Below are 15,896 nucleotides of genomic sequence, written 5' to 3'. Positions count from 1 at the left end.
GAATTGGAAAAAGGCGCCTCGAGCAAGGTCACGAGTGTCCTTATCATCATTGGTGATCATAACTGTGCCAACGTAGTCCAGAGTGTCGTAAACGGCAGCGGTTTCCAGATGTCGGTCCAGAACCGACCGCAGAAAATTGAATGTGACATGGCGATAAAGGGGTTCAGTGAGATCGTCCTTCAACTTGGCAAGGAGCATATCAACCGCTGCATCCTTCACGACAACATCACGACGCTCTCGAAGGACAACAGCAAGCATTTTCAGAGCTGCTTGAGATAGGTCGGTTGTGGTAGATACTGCCATGGAGATGCTCTTGGTTGCTTCCTTCACTGCAACCTTGTACAACTTGGATCCCTCATCGTCAAGGAATGGCACTTTGACAATGACAGCGAGTAGCCGGAACGCTGAGATCTTCACTTCGTCCTCTCCACCAACCATAGCATCGCCGAGTATGGGAATAAATCCGGAAATGTTGGTAGGGGTTCGCAAGCTATCGTGCTTCTTCAGTATTGCCCTCAGAATGTCCACCGCGAAGCGGATTAGCTTGTACGTGTGCTTAGTAGTTTTGCCTCGATCGCCGCTCTTCTTCGCGCCCTTTTGAACAAGATACTTCTTAACTCGAGGGTCCAGCTTCTCTTCGACTTCAGGCTTTTGAGAATTGTAGACGTCCTGAATGACCTCATAGCAGAAAACGAGGGTATCGCGGGTCTCGGCAGCAGGGTTTTGCAGAAGTCCGGCTGTAATACGCGCCATCAGGGTATCAAGCTTACGAACCATCTTGAGATCAACTTTTTGCATCAGAAGTGCACGTAGTGGCTTGACCAGTTCGATAAGTCGACTGATCGAAGCGTTCTTGGCTATAAGCTCCATCGAGTCTTGACTCTTGCTGCTCTTGATCTCCTTGGTCTGGGTGGTATAGCCCTCAGCATCCTTCTCTTGGCCGATGACGCCGAAGATATCATCCATGATGACCGTTACGACAAAGGTAAGGCAATAGTCCAAATCACCAGGAGAGCAGATGGGGATGATTGCGACCAGAATGGAGTGCATGGTGTATGAAAGCACATGGAGCTGGTAACCTCTGGTAAGAGCTCCTCGCAACTCCTTCAGGATGAAGCCAAAGTAGGAGGAGCCGAGGATAACAGCAATCTTGACTAATGTGTCTCGAGCCATGTCACGAGCTTCGACAGACTTGCTGCGAAGAATGTGACTAATATCAGTCAAGACACCAGCCAATTTCTGGTCCATCTGCTCCGAGGGCAGCAACTTCAGAAGTCTGACAATGATCACGCCAACGGGGACACGGTAGCTGACTTCCGACTCGTCCTTTTCATGGAGATGCTTGACAAGCGTGGGCAGGAAGGTATTAGTAACCTCGACGCTCAATTTCTCTGCCGTCGGAATAGTAAGGGGGAGTCTGGTGGTGGCTGATGACGATGCATCGACCTCATCAATCTCCATACGCTCCTGCGGCTGGTTTTCAGCTGCGTCGACAAGTGCATCAGCGACCTTGCTTAAAAGTCGAATTGTTAGCTTCTGTTGTTCGGGCTTGGCTTCAACATAGCCGATGTATCTTTGGAGAGTGGTACGATAGTGTTTCCAGTGCAGAGAGCTTGCGAGATTACCGATGGTGATAATTGCTTGAGCGCCAAGTCCATGGTCATCAACTCCATCAGCGCGACCAAAAATGAAGTGCTCAAGGAGTGGAATAAAGAACTGAGCCAGGTTTTGGCTTCCCATCTCCTTCTGCTTGTTGGCTGCTTCTAAAATATGCAGAGCCTCTAACTGTCTTGCCGTTGCAGGACTCAAGATATTAAAGAAGAAGGTTAGTTCAGCGCTGTCCTCGGTCCGATCATTCAACAATGCACTGAGGTCAGCTACGGGTTCCCATTCGGGCATTGTTGATAGGAGATGACCCATAACTCGAAGATACTCTCGCCGAGCTGTGTCGGATGGCTCCCGGGCTCCGGCGTAAAGAGCAGGCAAGATGACACCTCTCAAATGGATGTCAAATCTCGCCTTCGAAGTTTCAGAAGAGCATGTTGCTGCATCCATAATGAACCGCCGAAGTCCGTCGGCCGAGTTGGACGAAAGAATACCGAACTCGGCATCGTCTCGAATGTGATAAGTCATGTTATGAAGTAAAGGTAGCCACTGCTTTGGAGTCAATGGAGTCTCTCGATCGCCCGAAATTGCACTGTAAGCGGCCAGGCGTCTATCATAATCCGGCTCATCGATTCGCCCCTCTTTGAAAGAATTGAGAGCTGCACAGAGACCAGCAACTTCCTGGAGGCGGTTGTCCTTCCCAGCGATGGCCAGCATGGCCCTGGAGAGTGATTGTCTATTTTCTCGATCTTTAAAGTAACTGAAAAGAGACGATATAGTGTCGTAAACATTGTCGAGAAGTGCTTGGTTCTCAAAAGCAGTGGAGCGAGTCACATACTCCTCGACAATGAGCAGGATTCTGCCCTTGAGCTTGGGGTTGACTCTCCGTGGAGGTTGGTTCAGAAGAAAGATGGAGATCTCGATCACGGCTTGAATGTCCTCGGTATCCTGAACAATAGGAGCCATGGTCAGGATTGTCTCAACACAGGCCTCCATCAAGTCATTACTAATCCCGGACATGTCCAGAACAGTAGAGATCTGTGACAAGATTGTCTTCGAGTTGGTGTCGAGAAGGTCTGCTTTGATAACCTCATTGAACTCGGACTCTTGTGCGGGCGCAGTAGCAAGTTTGATCAAGCTTCGGATTATAGTAAGAACATGAATTTTGACTTCATCCTTACCCTTCTCAATCGAAAGACATTCGATAACTTTGGGAAGAATGCCCTCGGGAATCTTGCTATGTGGTGCAAGGAATAGTGCAATTCTGGGGAGAACAGACCAAGTAGCGAAAAGTTGCAGCATACCGGAAACCCCCTGTGTTGTCTCGCTGGGCAAATTTTCTAACCTTGGGGCCACAACATCCTCAAGAATGATATCCTGGTATGGTGCCCATTGGAAAGATTGAGCGTTTTGGAAAAGAGCGATCAAACACTTTAAACCAGTTGAGCGAATGACTCTAAGAAGAGACTGCGTGCTGGCTTTCTCTTCCTCCTCTTCGCTCTCTGGGCCCATACCTTGTGCGCTGAGTTGACGGCAGGCAAAAACAAGGCAGTACAAGACAGCATTGAGGAGTGTATCCAGATAGGGCGTGGCGTTGGTGCCAAGCTCGGATATGACGGAGGAAATCATATTGAGAAAACCAACTTGCTTCCTGATGGGAAGGATAGGCTCCTCGAAGATCGTCTTTGAGGCGCCGACAACCTTGACATCTTTCAGCTTACCCGTGGCAATGTCCAAAAAGCTGCCCATGTCTTCGACGCTGAGGTTCCGAAGGACTGCCAGCCGAGTGGCCTGTAAGCCATGCCTGCCGCTTGCTGCACCCTTCTTGGAAATTGTACGACCATAAAGCAATCTAAGGAGAACAGGCATCAAATCAGCCCTGTGCTCTGGCTTGATTGCGTTCTCATCTTGAAGGAAGACTGTAAGCTCATTTTTGAAACGAGCTTCATCTAGAAGGAACTCCAGGTTTTCTTGATAGGTCTTGATGGCCTCCTGTTTCCAAGCGAGAATGGCCTTGAGGGTAACCTTCTGGACCTCAACGTCACCATTCTCCATCAATTGCATGAGTGCGGTATAAACCTCCTCATGTTGGTATAAGACCCGGGGGTTGATGAACTGTGAAAAGACACTGAGCATAGCCTTGCGATCGGCGAGAGACCAAGTGGCACCCTCGGAGACATCTTGATCGTTTGCTGAATCAGGGGTCCGGTCTTCACTCGCCCAAGCCAAGAAATGTGGCACAAGGAGCCGAGATCTCCTCTCTGCGATCGAGGGAATCGCGTTAAACACTTTCAGTGCACGAGATCTTGAGTTCCCAGCGTTTATTTCCGCAGTTTGCTGCTTGTTGTCAAAATTCTGCAGCATCAACTCATCAGGGCGGTCAATAATATTCTCCACCTCGGCTGCGACTTCTTCGAGTCGACGCACGTTGGTACATTCAAAGTCGGAAACGAATGCGGGACGCGAGCTCTGGATTTCAGGTTGTGAGGGGCCCCAGCGAGCTGAGGGAATCTTCAGCCAGCGGAAAGCAACCTCACAGATTGCCTCTTCCCCGGCCTTGGTCTGTGTGATCTGCTTCATAGTCTCTACCGAATCATCCCACACAGGCGACAGCTTGACTGTCAGCATACCAAACAAGAAAGCAGGCACAGCTCGTTGTAGCCAAGAGCCCTCCTCAAACGAAGCGTAATTCTGACCTAGCTTGCGAAGATGCATGGCGATTGTCCTTGTATGCGCAAGACTTAATGGAGTCTCCTCGGTCTCTATCATAGTCTCGACGGCGTTCCAACTGTCTGGCGTCGGGCTAAGTGCTTTCAGCAAATTCAAGGACGCCAGTCTCAGATCGTGTGATGGAGAACTCAGGTTTTCAATCAATGATCTAGTCACCGGGTCCTCGTCGCTGGATGAGCTATCGCTACTTGTACTGTCTTGTCTCCGTGCAATCTCCTTGCTTTGCAGGATCTCTTCGTACGCGAGATAGGCATGCAGAAAGCTTACTGACTGGGAGAAACGTGGAACTGCAGCTCGGAGCAGGGGGCTCAGCGTGATGTCGACGGAGCCGGCGGCCTTGCTCATACGAAGGTAAGCATGGAATCCTTGGCCAACAATGAAATGAACTTCGTCGGATGCCAGGGTAGATGAAGGGCGAAGGGCGAGCTTGAGTTTCCGGAGCAGGAGTTCAGCGATACGAGCATTTGTTGACGGGTGAACAGTCGTCAACTCAAGTATCTGAAGAAGAGCAGAGTATTTTGGCAAGCATCTATCCCGCCAAACCTGAGGATCTTTGTTGTAGGGCCCCCTTTCGGGAAATGGAGAGATCTCTAGGCGTTCGAACTTGGAGACAATCTGATCCTGCCAGCCTTGTGGCATTCTGCAACTGTCCTTCTCGCCAGCTGGTGGGAAAGCACGGTTTTCAATCATCTTTGGTAATAATATGCAAATCATGTCCTCGTTAGGTTCCTCTGACCAGTGGTTCGCAATAAATCTAAAATAGTCAGCAAATATTAAAACCCGCCTCTCATCTTGAATTCTCACCTTTGAAAATCATTACGGAAGAGACTTCCAAACCGCTGAGCATCCAGCTCGCAGAAATAAGAGCAAAAGGGGATGAACCACTTCATCAGGGGCTCCCTGCTTAGTGATTGAGTAAGAGGAACGATATGGGGTATCAATGCATCAATAGGTGCATGGTGCCAGACAATGGCAATATTGACGATAACAAATTTCCAAACAGCACTTGCGGTGTCTTGCGGCACTTCCAGGCCAGCTTTTGTAACCTCGGATAACAGCTCGACAAAGTTCTTGATAAGTGGTGCCCAGTCCGTGAGGCGATTTCCTTTCCTAACACCAGCCATGGTGCCGTATATCCGGAAGAGAGGAACCGCTTGCCACTGGCGATCAGCAGGAGACACACGCTCCATGTTGGCTCGAATGGTCTCATGGACTCCGGTAGCGAAGTCTCCAAAAGAATCAAAAGTCGCATGGTGGATAACACTGGTGAGAACGCCGCAGACGACATCGGTCCAAGTGGTATCTTCGGCGAGCGTTCGCTCCTCCTCGGGAATTGCATCAACGAGCGCGGCGAACACAGCTGGGCCAGTTGAGTGGATGATATTATCAGTACCCTTGATTGCCTCAGCAAACATGTTCATCAATCCGTCCTTGTACAAGGTAAACTGGCGGTCATCCTTGATACTCAGAAGATCATCTCGCGCGCATTCGACCAGGCGCTTCAAGGCGGTCTCGCGGTGTGAGGGGGCTGCCGCTTTCTTGACCAAGAAGCTAAGAGCTTCAGCCGCAAATCGAGCAATATGGGGAGGGTGTCGTGACTTTCCGAGAAGGGGCGCCATAACCTTAAAAGTTGGCCGTAAGTCTGGTACAAGAAGTTTTGACAGGTACTTGAACAAGAAGGCGAGGGCGCCAAACGTCCACTCTATAACATCGACATCCTGAGGCTTCGCAGCAATAGCAACAATCAAATCCAAACTCCTGCCGTAATGTTTCTCAAACCGAACTCCCAGGTCATGCGAGAAAGCGGTGAGAAGGTCCAATAGAGGCTCCAGAGCTTCCTTATCCTGTCCTGCTATGAAATCGGCCAACAAGTCCATTATCCTCTGTTCGAAATAGAGAAGTTGCGGGAGGCTCTCGCATAGCGGCCAGACCTTGGTCTTGAACGCAGAAAACGGTTTCGAGACATTGAGTTCTCCCCATTTCTGAAGCCCGGTCTGGAAATAGGACGTCGTGGTAGAAAGGTCTTCGGTATCGAGGTCATGACGGCGAACCTTTCGCAATGGTTGGAGCGAGTTGAATTTGGATATTTTCGTAGTAAAAGACTCCCATCGGTGGTTCTTTTGATGGGGTGTTGATTTTTTGTTCTTCCGCGCCTTGATGATGCGCCCTGACGAGTTGGACGGCATCTTGGCGGTATGACTTTGTGGAAGGACAGAATTCTCAGACTTGAAGATCCAGATCCTGGTGCAAAAAAAGAGCTTCACATAGTGACCGCGAAAATGCGTCCCTCCAAAACTTTTTTCGCCGGTTGAGAGGCGGCAAAACCGATAAAGGCGGCGCTAATGCGGGAAGGCCCACTACAACCAATCATACGCGCCTCGCATTCTCTTATCTATCTTAAGCTCAACGCGCTTCTGTATGCACTTTCATCATAGCTTCTTCAATTCATTGCCTGGGGAGAGAAGTTATCGTGATAACCTCACTATACCACAACCATACCCAAGATGGCTGCACCAAAAATGTAGGTTATGACTCCAAACCAACACACTACTCACTTGTACGGTCTGACGATTTTCATGAAGTATTGTCTTGGGCAGCCTCAATGGCCAGCTTGAGCCAGTGTTCAAGAAGCTAGCAACATTACACGCCAAAAACAACTTCTCCATGGCCATTCTCACTGGTGATGTCTTCAGCGCAACCCAAGACGATGAATCTTTGAATGCGCTTCTAGTCGGGTCCATCGAAGTCCCTCTACCAACCTATTTCACCGTTGGCACCCGCCCACTCCCACCTCGTATTGCTGCTAAGGTTGAAGCTGAGGAGGAGATCTGCGAGAACCTACATTTCCTAGGCAAGCGCAGCATTACCAAGACATCTGATGGTGTGAGGATTGTCGCATTGGGTGGCCAATTGGATCCCAACCTCATTGCAGGACTATCTAAGGAACAGCACCTCCCATTCCACACAGCGGATGACGCAAAGAGCCTGCGCGGCGCGAACAACGCTGATATCCTCCTGACGTCGACATGGCCAGCAGGTGTCTGGGCTGGGTCTCAGGTTGCGCTCGATCCCGCAAACCAAGCGTCACTCGCCGTTTCGGACAATATTGCAGAGCTATGTGCAGCGCTCAAACCACGCTATCACTTAACAGCTTCTCCAGAAGCCTTCTTCTACGAACGAGAGGCTTTCGTTCATCCTACCGAAAAGGAAACGGACAGCACCTCCGTCACTCGGTTCATTTCAATGGCTCCTTTCGGCAATGACGCTAAAGCAAAGTCTTTGTACGCTTTTAGTCTCAACAAAGGAGATGCTTCAATACCTCCCGGTGCGACAGCCTCGCCGTTCAACCCTAAGACGAAGAAGCGTGCACCCAAGGATGATTCTTACAGCCGATACGGGGGTGATGATAACAGCAGAGGCCATAGAGGCCGACGCCAGAAGCAGCACCATCGGTCGCCACCTCCGGGTCCTGATCGGTGTTACTTCTGTCTCTCAAATCCCAACCTATCGGCCCACATGTGCTGTAGTATCGGCGACGACGCCTACATCTCCACGGCCAAAGGTCCTTTGCCAACCTCGAGCACATTTGCAGAGCAAGGCCTTACCTTTCCAGGCCACTTGATCATCATTCCACTACCACATAACCCTACAATACCGAGCATTGGTCATGTCACTGACCCAGCAGGAGAAGCCGCAAAAACCTACAATGAAATGACACGATTTCGAGAAGCTGTTCAGGCAATGATTGCCTCCAAGACCTCACACAAGCTCGGCGTCGTGACGTGGGAAATCAGCCGAGAGCGCAATGTTCACCTTATCTGGCAACTAATGCCTCTCTCGGCCGATCTCATTCGCAAAGGCGTCGCGGAAGCCGCTTTCAAGGTCGAGGCGGAGAATCAGTCTCTTCCAGCTTTCACCGCTCGAGAGCTCACACTCGAACAGCAGGCCGAGTCAGGGGGTGACTTCTTCCGTGTATGGCTCTGGGCGGACGATGGCGAGGACCGTATTAAGGGTAAAGCCCTCGTCATGCCTCTTCCCTCAGACATACGCTTCGATCTTCAGTTTGGACGTCGCGTGCTAGCTAAGCTTCTTGGCCTTGAAAGTCGCCTGGTTTGGAAGGATTGTGAACAAACCGTTGAGGAGGAGACGAAAGACGTCGAGGCTTTTCGGGCGGCGTTCAAGGAATGGGATTTCACTCTTCAAGAGGGCGAAGATGCTGCTGCTTGATTTCTTGGGTTTTGGCACGGGCGGCGTTTAAAAGAAACTGGATCTGGGTAGAATTTCTTGATTTGAGGGGCGTTTTTCTTTTCCCTATCTAGGAAAGGCAGTCTAAAGAGGATGAAATTAGAGATATAAAGAAGCTCGTATGAGTCCTCTGTGGTCAGTCTGTTTATCCTGAAGAACACCTCTATTAGATACACGGGTAGCTAGGTCATAGGTCAGTCCCTACTTTGTCTATGGTTCTAGTCGGGCTATAACCCTGAGACCGACAAAGAGAATGTTTCCCTGTTTTGAATCACCCGAATCACATGTACCTACCTATGCCTCCGTCTTTATAGACCTCCCTCTCGCAGCCCGATAAGACAAGCCTACAGCGACAACCATTAACGCAGCCGGCTGTAGAAGGCTCTTCGTCGTGGCCGGCTTCAACACCGTCTCTCCAACCTCATCATCACAGGCTGGCAAGGCTCGACTATCAGCTATCTTTTGAGCCCTTAGAAAAGTCCCTATGTTGCCCCCTTGACGAGAAGATCATTTCCCCGGTTGTCTTCAAAAGGCTTCCCCGTTTCAGCTTGACCTAACGGATTCGATGGACCTAAGGTTGGTCTTTATCATCCTATATAACTGCACTCATTACATATCTAGTTGACTTGTGGAACCTCGAGCAAAGGGGTTCTCGGTTTACATAGAGGCGGTAGACACCTTCCTTCGCTCACTACCTTTGAAAGCATAACCAAAGATGTAATACATATAAAGGGTACTAATAATAAACCGATTTAGAAAAATGAGATGCAAGAGTCCTTGGGTCAATTGTGGCGGTAATAGATATTGTAGATTTCAGAGTAAACTATTAGACCAAGTGGTATAAGAAAAGGAGGGGAGCTCTTAGTATGATATATCTACGGAGTATATCGAATTTGAATAACATATATCTCATATGTTCATCAAGAGGGATGCTAATTATCAATTCATGTTCGGCAACTGCGGTTTTGTCTGGAAAGACTCTTATTCATCCATTCGTGGATAGAAGCCTGGAACACTCAGAAAAACTCAACCTGATATACACGCTTTATGATGAAAAGCACTACACAGTATACTCCTATTGTGGCGTCTTGGAAAGTTCTGCTGTATAATTTCCGCTATTCGGACATTTGCTGTGGAGCTCAATGGGGACCTGGTATATCAACCGAGAAGCGAGCGTCTTCAAATGCCAAAACGCAGCCCCGGCTGAAGGGGCAAAACCAGGTATAAAAACGGTTACCGAGTTGACGCAAAATATCGAGAGTCAGCATCCATGCCCCAGCTGCAGTTGTGGAAACAAGGTCACGTTTCACTGATAGGTTGCTGAGTAACTGTCGTGACTACCGTACGTATATGCAGGCTTCAATCGAAGCTCGTCCAATACCATTCGTTGTGTATCCAACCCTTGCATGTTCGCAAATACTGTCCTACACAGATGTGCTTCTATCAATTCAATACTAAGCTTCATTAACTTTGGGTGCTGTTCTACATCCATTGAGTAACGGATATTACCTAGGCCGTGTGTCTTTTCTTTGAGTACGACCTCGTGCCTGGATTATCTAGATTGGAATTATTCGATAGGCACAATTGTACCCCAGGATTTGCCCTTGAATGCAGGGAAACATGTATGCTTATTCTGATTCGTGGTGGTACTTATTTCACGTGGCTGTTGCAGGACGGAAGCATGAAGCTCGATATCGTTGTGTTAGGTTTGTCCTGTGCTAAAACAAGGCGGACAACATCCATGTGGTTTCTGCCCTCGTACAACGACTGACCACATTAATAGATATATCTCATGCTCTATGTACTGCGGGCAACTACGCCGAGTAACTGAATATCATGCCCGTCAGGCACGTTAAAAAGCCCACATTGTATAAAAAACTTGTCTGCGCTCGTGGCTATCCAAGACGAAACTAACGTCTGGACCCTGAATATCTTGACCCTGAGCTACCCTGTATTTGGAGCTTTCAATATGACTTCGTCAACGCTTGGATCCTTTTCAGCGGAAAAATGGATTAATCCACTGACCACTGGCCACAGTCATGGGTCGGGACATGAGAATGGCTTCCGAATGCCCAGGAGTCGCGGCAGGGCCGGAGACGATAATTTTCGTAAACGCCTCAGAAATAAGACCTTGTCTGTATACTAGTGAATCCTGAGGAGTCAAGTCTCAGTCTCAGTCCATGTTGGAAAGCTTGGACATAATTTTCATTTCCGCCTTTTCGTCAGGTCTGTGCTTTTGGAAAGGTGAACTGCGAACGTGTTCACTCATCGTTAGACCTCGAGATGGAGACACTTAACGCAGGGGTTGGTTAAAAGAAAGACTGTGTACAACCATCATAGTGCAAATCGTCTATGCTGAGCATGAATAATCATGTATAAGTCTGACTGGGATTCGTTGACGAACAAAACACAAAAGGCATGAACCAAAAGATCGAGGCTCCAACTCTTGAGCATAGTGACATGGTGCTAGGTCTTTCGGCATTCTACAACAAAGCTAATAATAATTACTGTCAGTTCCAATTAACTTTTGAGTATATAAATGCAAATATGGCGATGTCATTGAATGTCACGTAGTATGATAGTGACGTGTGTAAAGCTTGGATATCGGGCCAGGAACTTGGAAGCTATGGTATGCGGAACACTGACATAGCAAGACATATAATGTAATGCAATGCTCAAGTCCAAGTCTACGTCTACAGCCTCACTTCAAGAACCGGCTCGATTAACTTCCTGGCCCCGGGAAATGAGTGTGTTGACTCGTAGGAAGGGACTAGAAGGTGCCAAAAATGAATGTTGGTCGATGCTTGTACTAGCAACCGTAGCTCAAGCGTAGATCGCCTGAGCAACAATTCAAGGATCAAAGCTGGGGAGAGCTTGAAGACAGAATGACAAGGACAGGCCAGAGAGGGAGTATTGAAAGACGAAGAAAGTCAGAATAAAAAAAAAGGAAAGAAATTGCGATAAAGGGAGAAGAGACGTCAAGATATGGTAAGCCGTCTTTTCTTATTTGTGACATGTCGTCGCCGACAAAGAAAAAATAAAACAAATTATAAGATATGGATCGTAAACTTTTACTTGATGTTTGCGCTAGGGTCTCTTTTGGCACCTTGAAATCCCGGGAGCGTGGGTCGGTCCACTAAAGTACTAAGGTAGGTACCTACTGAGAACAGGATGGAAAGAAAGAAGACATAAGACATAATACATAGGTAATTAATAAATAATACAAAACGACACGGAGTAGTGCTATAGGTGACTGTGACGCATGAATGTGTCTAACAAGAGTATCTATATCTACGGAGTCAATAGTAATAGCTGCAGTTTGATCTCTGAGATCGCATCAGTCTTTCAATACCTTCCTAGAATAGTCTTGCTCATGTCGAGTGCCCAGGTTGGCCTTCGGCAAGTATTGCATTATGGCCTTGTCCGAGACGGCATCAAAGGCAACAAAACGGTGCGAGATCTTCCATGATCCGTCCCTCTTTTCGAATTGGTCTACATATCGGACCAAGAAAGTAATCCAGGTCTCTTGGCCGTCAGCCTCGTTGACTGTTGTGGCGGTGCAGTATGTCTCAGCACTTGCAGTTGTGCCATCCGGTCCAAGTTCGATCAAAGACTGGCCGATTTGGTGATGCACAGCACGTGTCGAATCAGAAGCAGTCATTGTATCATAAAAGTCCCTCGCAGGCCCATTAAACGAGCCATGATTGTCGATAGCATCTGGGTGATAAACAGATTGGACCAGATGGCGGATCTTGCGATCTGCGCCACGAACAAATTTGTAGATTACAGAGCGAATCTCATCCTTATCAACGATAGACTGGAGAGATTGGCTAAGTTTAGCGTCCGCCAATGGTGAGGCCATTTCGAAGCTAGGAACGATTCAAAGCTGAGCAATAAGTAGGGTTGTCCAGAATATTAGCAAGATATCAAACAATCGACAAAGTGGTAGGGACGGGAGTCTCGGATATCCAACTCATCCATCTTCTCGTTCACGAAGCGAAAGAAAGCCAGAAGATGGTGAGCAAAAATGCACGTGACGGCGCGTTAGACCCATAGAAAAAGAAGAAAAAGAAGACGCGACACGCTTCGTATTTGTTTACTTTGGAAAGCGGGTGCGAATTATCACCCTTCAATTACCCCACGACGCTGGAACTGGGAACATGGTAAGAATTGCAACTGCGCCGTAGCAAGCACTCGCGACTCTCAGTGCCCATGTCAATTCTCTAACAGATTTCTGCACGCGCCATCACACCATCACATTAGTGAAGGGAACTTATCGTCGCGATTACCCCTCATTCGACGGTCAGGAGACGCTCTCGCGTTGAAGTCTGGTAGGGCTCAGGGATGGTGAGCTTCTGGTAGCGTCGGGAGGGCTTTGAGGGAGGGGTGACGTGGTGGAGTCTAAGCCGTGAGTCCATCCCACATTAGGAGGTGCTAATGGATCCTCAGACGAGCTGGAGAGCTGACGAGCAGCGAACTAACCGACTGATGCGAAGCGATTGGGTCGCTGAGGGCGACTCTTGCAAATTATGGGGGTTTGGCTGCAGCTCACCACAACGTGGAACCCGGCTTCTGCAGTGTCATTCGTCTCTGGGGAGATGTCAATCAAGTAAACAATAAAAGCTAAGGTGAGATGATACTATGAGTGTATCCGTATAGCTACTAGCCTACGCCGTCGCCTCTCGGCCTTTGATAGCTGGTAAGTGGCAGCTAGAGTTGAACTATTGAGAGAACCCAAAGCGTGCGAAGCCGCTGCTCTTGGCTCTTTTGAGTCTGCTTACCCACGGGCCGCAATGCAAGGGATTGCAAGTTCTTCGATAGCCATCTTCATTAGGCATGCGCAATGGCCTACGATGAGGCTCGGCTTAGACAAGCGGCAGTGTGTGCTTACCGTGACTTGGGCCGACCCGTTTGCGCAGTTAATTATTTTGACCACTCTCCGTATAGCAACTCAACTCCAGTGCGATGACGATGTTTTAATAAGAGAAAGACGGTCACGGCCAAGAATGACGTCGAATCTTGAGACGGTGCCAGAAGGGAGGATCGGGAATTAAGGTCGTGGATCGACGATAAAGATATTGCGCAGCGCGCACTTGGGCCATGTCCTCCTGGCCGGGTCGTCCAAGTTCAAGAACTCTGGGCACTTACAGGGAGTTTTGACAGGCATTTGGCATATTGGGTGCGAACGATCCGTCAATCTGTCAAAGGCCGACCCGATACTGCGACAGAGGTTAATGTAGGTCTGCTCGAATTCGTTATAGCATGAAAGGATAAACCTGGTTTTCAGCTGTGTTATTGTTCGCTTTAGCCATTGATAATCCCTCGAGAGGCTTTTAGACGCCACTAAACAGGAATATCCCCCGCCCACGAAGCCGAGCGATAACTTGATTGAGACAGACTTGTCGGAACTGAAATCGAGATTGGCGATCTTGAATTGATTAAGAAACCTGCCACAGCTCGTTTTGGTACTGCTAAGGCAGATCGAGGCTGATGAGGATGGCTGAGAAGAAGAGTCCAGCCAGGCAGTGTCTAGATTGTCTCGTCATCGCATGTCACTAAAAACACGCCATCTATTTTGGCTCGACAGCGACACCATTGAACCTTCGTAACAGTCTAAAAAATCTTCAAGCGTGGTACCCTCGGAGAACAAGATCCAACAGGCCCGCGCTGTCGGGAAGGCTTCGACCAAGCAAGAGGGGGATTAATCTGCATTGACCGCCGAGTTTTGAATCTTGGTGAGGTTCAGGGAACAGAGGCAAAAGTATAGCGATTGACATAGCTCCACCAAACATGATGGAGATTCGTAACGGTTACTGTACTTCTGGTGGAAACTGACCGGAAAGGATGGAGTCTCCATCCTTACCTAGGCGGTTTGATATATGGAAGCTAAGAAACGAGCAAGCATAGGCCATGTACAGAGAGACCAATGGGTTGAGCCTGTTACTATGAAACCTGAAGATTCGTGTATAACCCAGGCCGAAGCTGTGTTTCTGATTCTGATATCAACTGATGATGTTGTGTCGATACAACATTGACCAGGGCCATTGCTGAATTCTCGAAGATGAGCCGCTGGATATCGTGTTGTCCTCGGTCACAAGGTCGGAGCCGCGCACTCAAAAAGCTGCATCTTCCAGGTACGAACAATGCAATGCAATGCAATGTAACCAAAGAACTGGATGGTGTGGGTTGGATGCAGACAGCTTGATGCCAAAAGCGGTTCGAAGTAAACAATTGGCGCTTTTTTTCTTCTCTTTGGTCGCGTCAAGACGCGGTCTCAAGATGTCGACATTAATTTTCCACCCATTGGAGGGCATGAGATTATTCGTGCAAAATCAAAAACCATGCGTCAGAGTTGTCCATCTGTTGGGATTGTTCGGAAGGCTTTCAAAAATAGCTTCAAGAAATCAGTCGATGCTGCTGGACTTCTCATAGACTCTGCGCCGAATGCCATCAACTCCCAGCTTTCCCCTCACATCATTCTTCATGGCGGCAGGGAAGGACCCTGGTAAACCTTGTGAAGAACAGGGAGGGTTGCTGCAGTGTCAGCGAAAACATCAGCTTGGCAGCGGAGGCTGTGCTTGGTGAGAGGAAAGGTGACGCCCATCTGAGCTAACGACAATAGTGATGGTTTAACTGAGAGCTTTGTTTCGAGAGGAGGGGGCCAGCGGTTACCGGCAATTAGTATTCTACCTCTTTTAGCAATCAGAAGCTAAATTTTCAGCCTTTTCATTGAGTCAATTGAGCAATCATGGCGCATGCATGGCTGAATATCGTATTGGTTAAAGTCAATTCTTATTGTCTAACTAAAAGATCAACATATCTTGAGTTTAGGTTAGTGAGGGGAAGTTTTACTTGTAGCACACCAACAAAGACGACAAAGAAATCAGACAAAGAAACCGTCTCAATGGACTCGAGCGTCTCCAAGAAACAAAGATCCATCCATGATCGTCCAGCTGGGGCCACAGGTTTCGGACCTTTGAATGCCGAGGACAAGACGCAGAGATGGATCGCATCTACATACTGTACGAGCACTCATACAGAAACACAGGGCTGTAGACTGAACAAGGATGTGAAGCGAAGGAGCCACGATCAGCAAACATGTTCGTTCGTCATATGGCGCTCCAGCCTTGCCATTGGTTGACTTGGTGTTGGAAGTGAGCAGTCTGACTTTAACGTCCCCCACCCAAAGACAGGCCACCCCTACAGACTGGCCACCTTTTCCCACTACTTTCCTTAAACTTTAAATCTCTTAAATAAATCTATATATTAGTAATAAAATTATACTAAAAATAGTATTATATATATTATTAGCTATA

The 15,896-nt window shown here is 48.4% G+C and overlaps 2 protein-coding genes across 2 annotated transcripts; one reads left to right on the top strand and one right to left on the bottom strand.

Annotated features, from left to right (window-relative positions):
• Nucleotides 1–6,839: 6,839 nt before the first annotated feature.
• On the top strand, nucleotides 6,840–8,562 carry FTJAE_10291 (meiotically up-regulated; the record flags this gene model as incomplete). The annotated part of the gene is made up of 2 exons (XM_037343119.1): nucleotides 6,840–6,856; nucleotides 6,918–8,562. The coding sequence occupies 2 exons, from the start codon at nucleotides 6,840–6,842 to the stop codon at nucleotides 8,560–8,562; spliced, it is 1,662 nt and encodes a 553-aa protein (XP_037202555.1).
• A 3,355-nt stretch (nucleotides 8,563–11,917) lies between these two features.
• On the bottom strand, nucleotides 11,918–12,442 carry FTJAE_10290 (gamma-bhc dehydrochlorinase; the record flags this gene model as incomplete). Its single annotated transcript, XM_037343118.1, has 1 exon — nucleotides 11,918–12,442. One exon carries the CDS (start codon nucleotides 12,440–12,442, stop codon nucleotides 11,918–11,920), a length of 525 nt encoding a protein of 174 aa, XP_037202554.1.
• Between the last annotated feature and the right edge of the window lie 3,454 nt (nucleotides 12,443–15,896).

The sequence above is a fragment of the Fusarium tjaetaba genome, assembly GCF_013396195.1.
Source record: "Fusarium tjaetaba strain NRRL 66243 chromosome Unknown NRRL66243_c0000239, whole genome shotgun sequence".
In the NCBI taxonomy this organism is placed as follows: Eukaryota; Fungi; Ascomycota; class Sordariomycetes; order Hypocreales; family Nectriaceae; genus Fusarium; species Fusarium tjaetaba.
The sequence above is the reverse complement of the archived record's forward strand: the minus strand, read 5'-3'. Positions and strand labels throughout refer to the sequence as shown.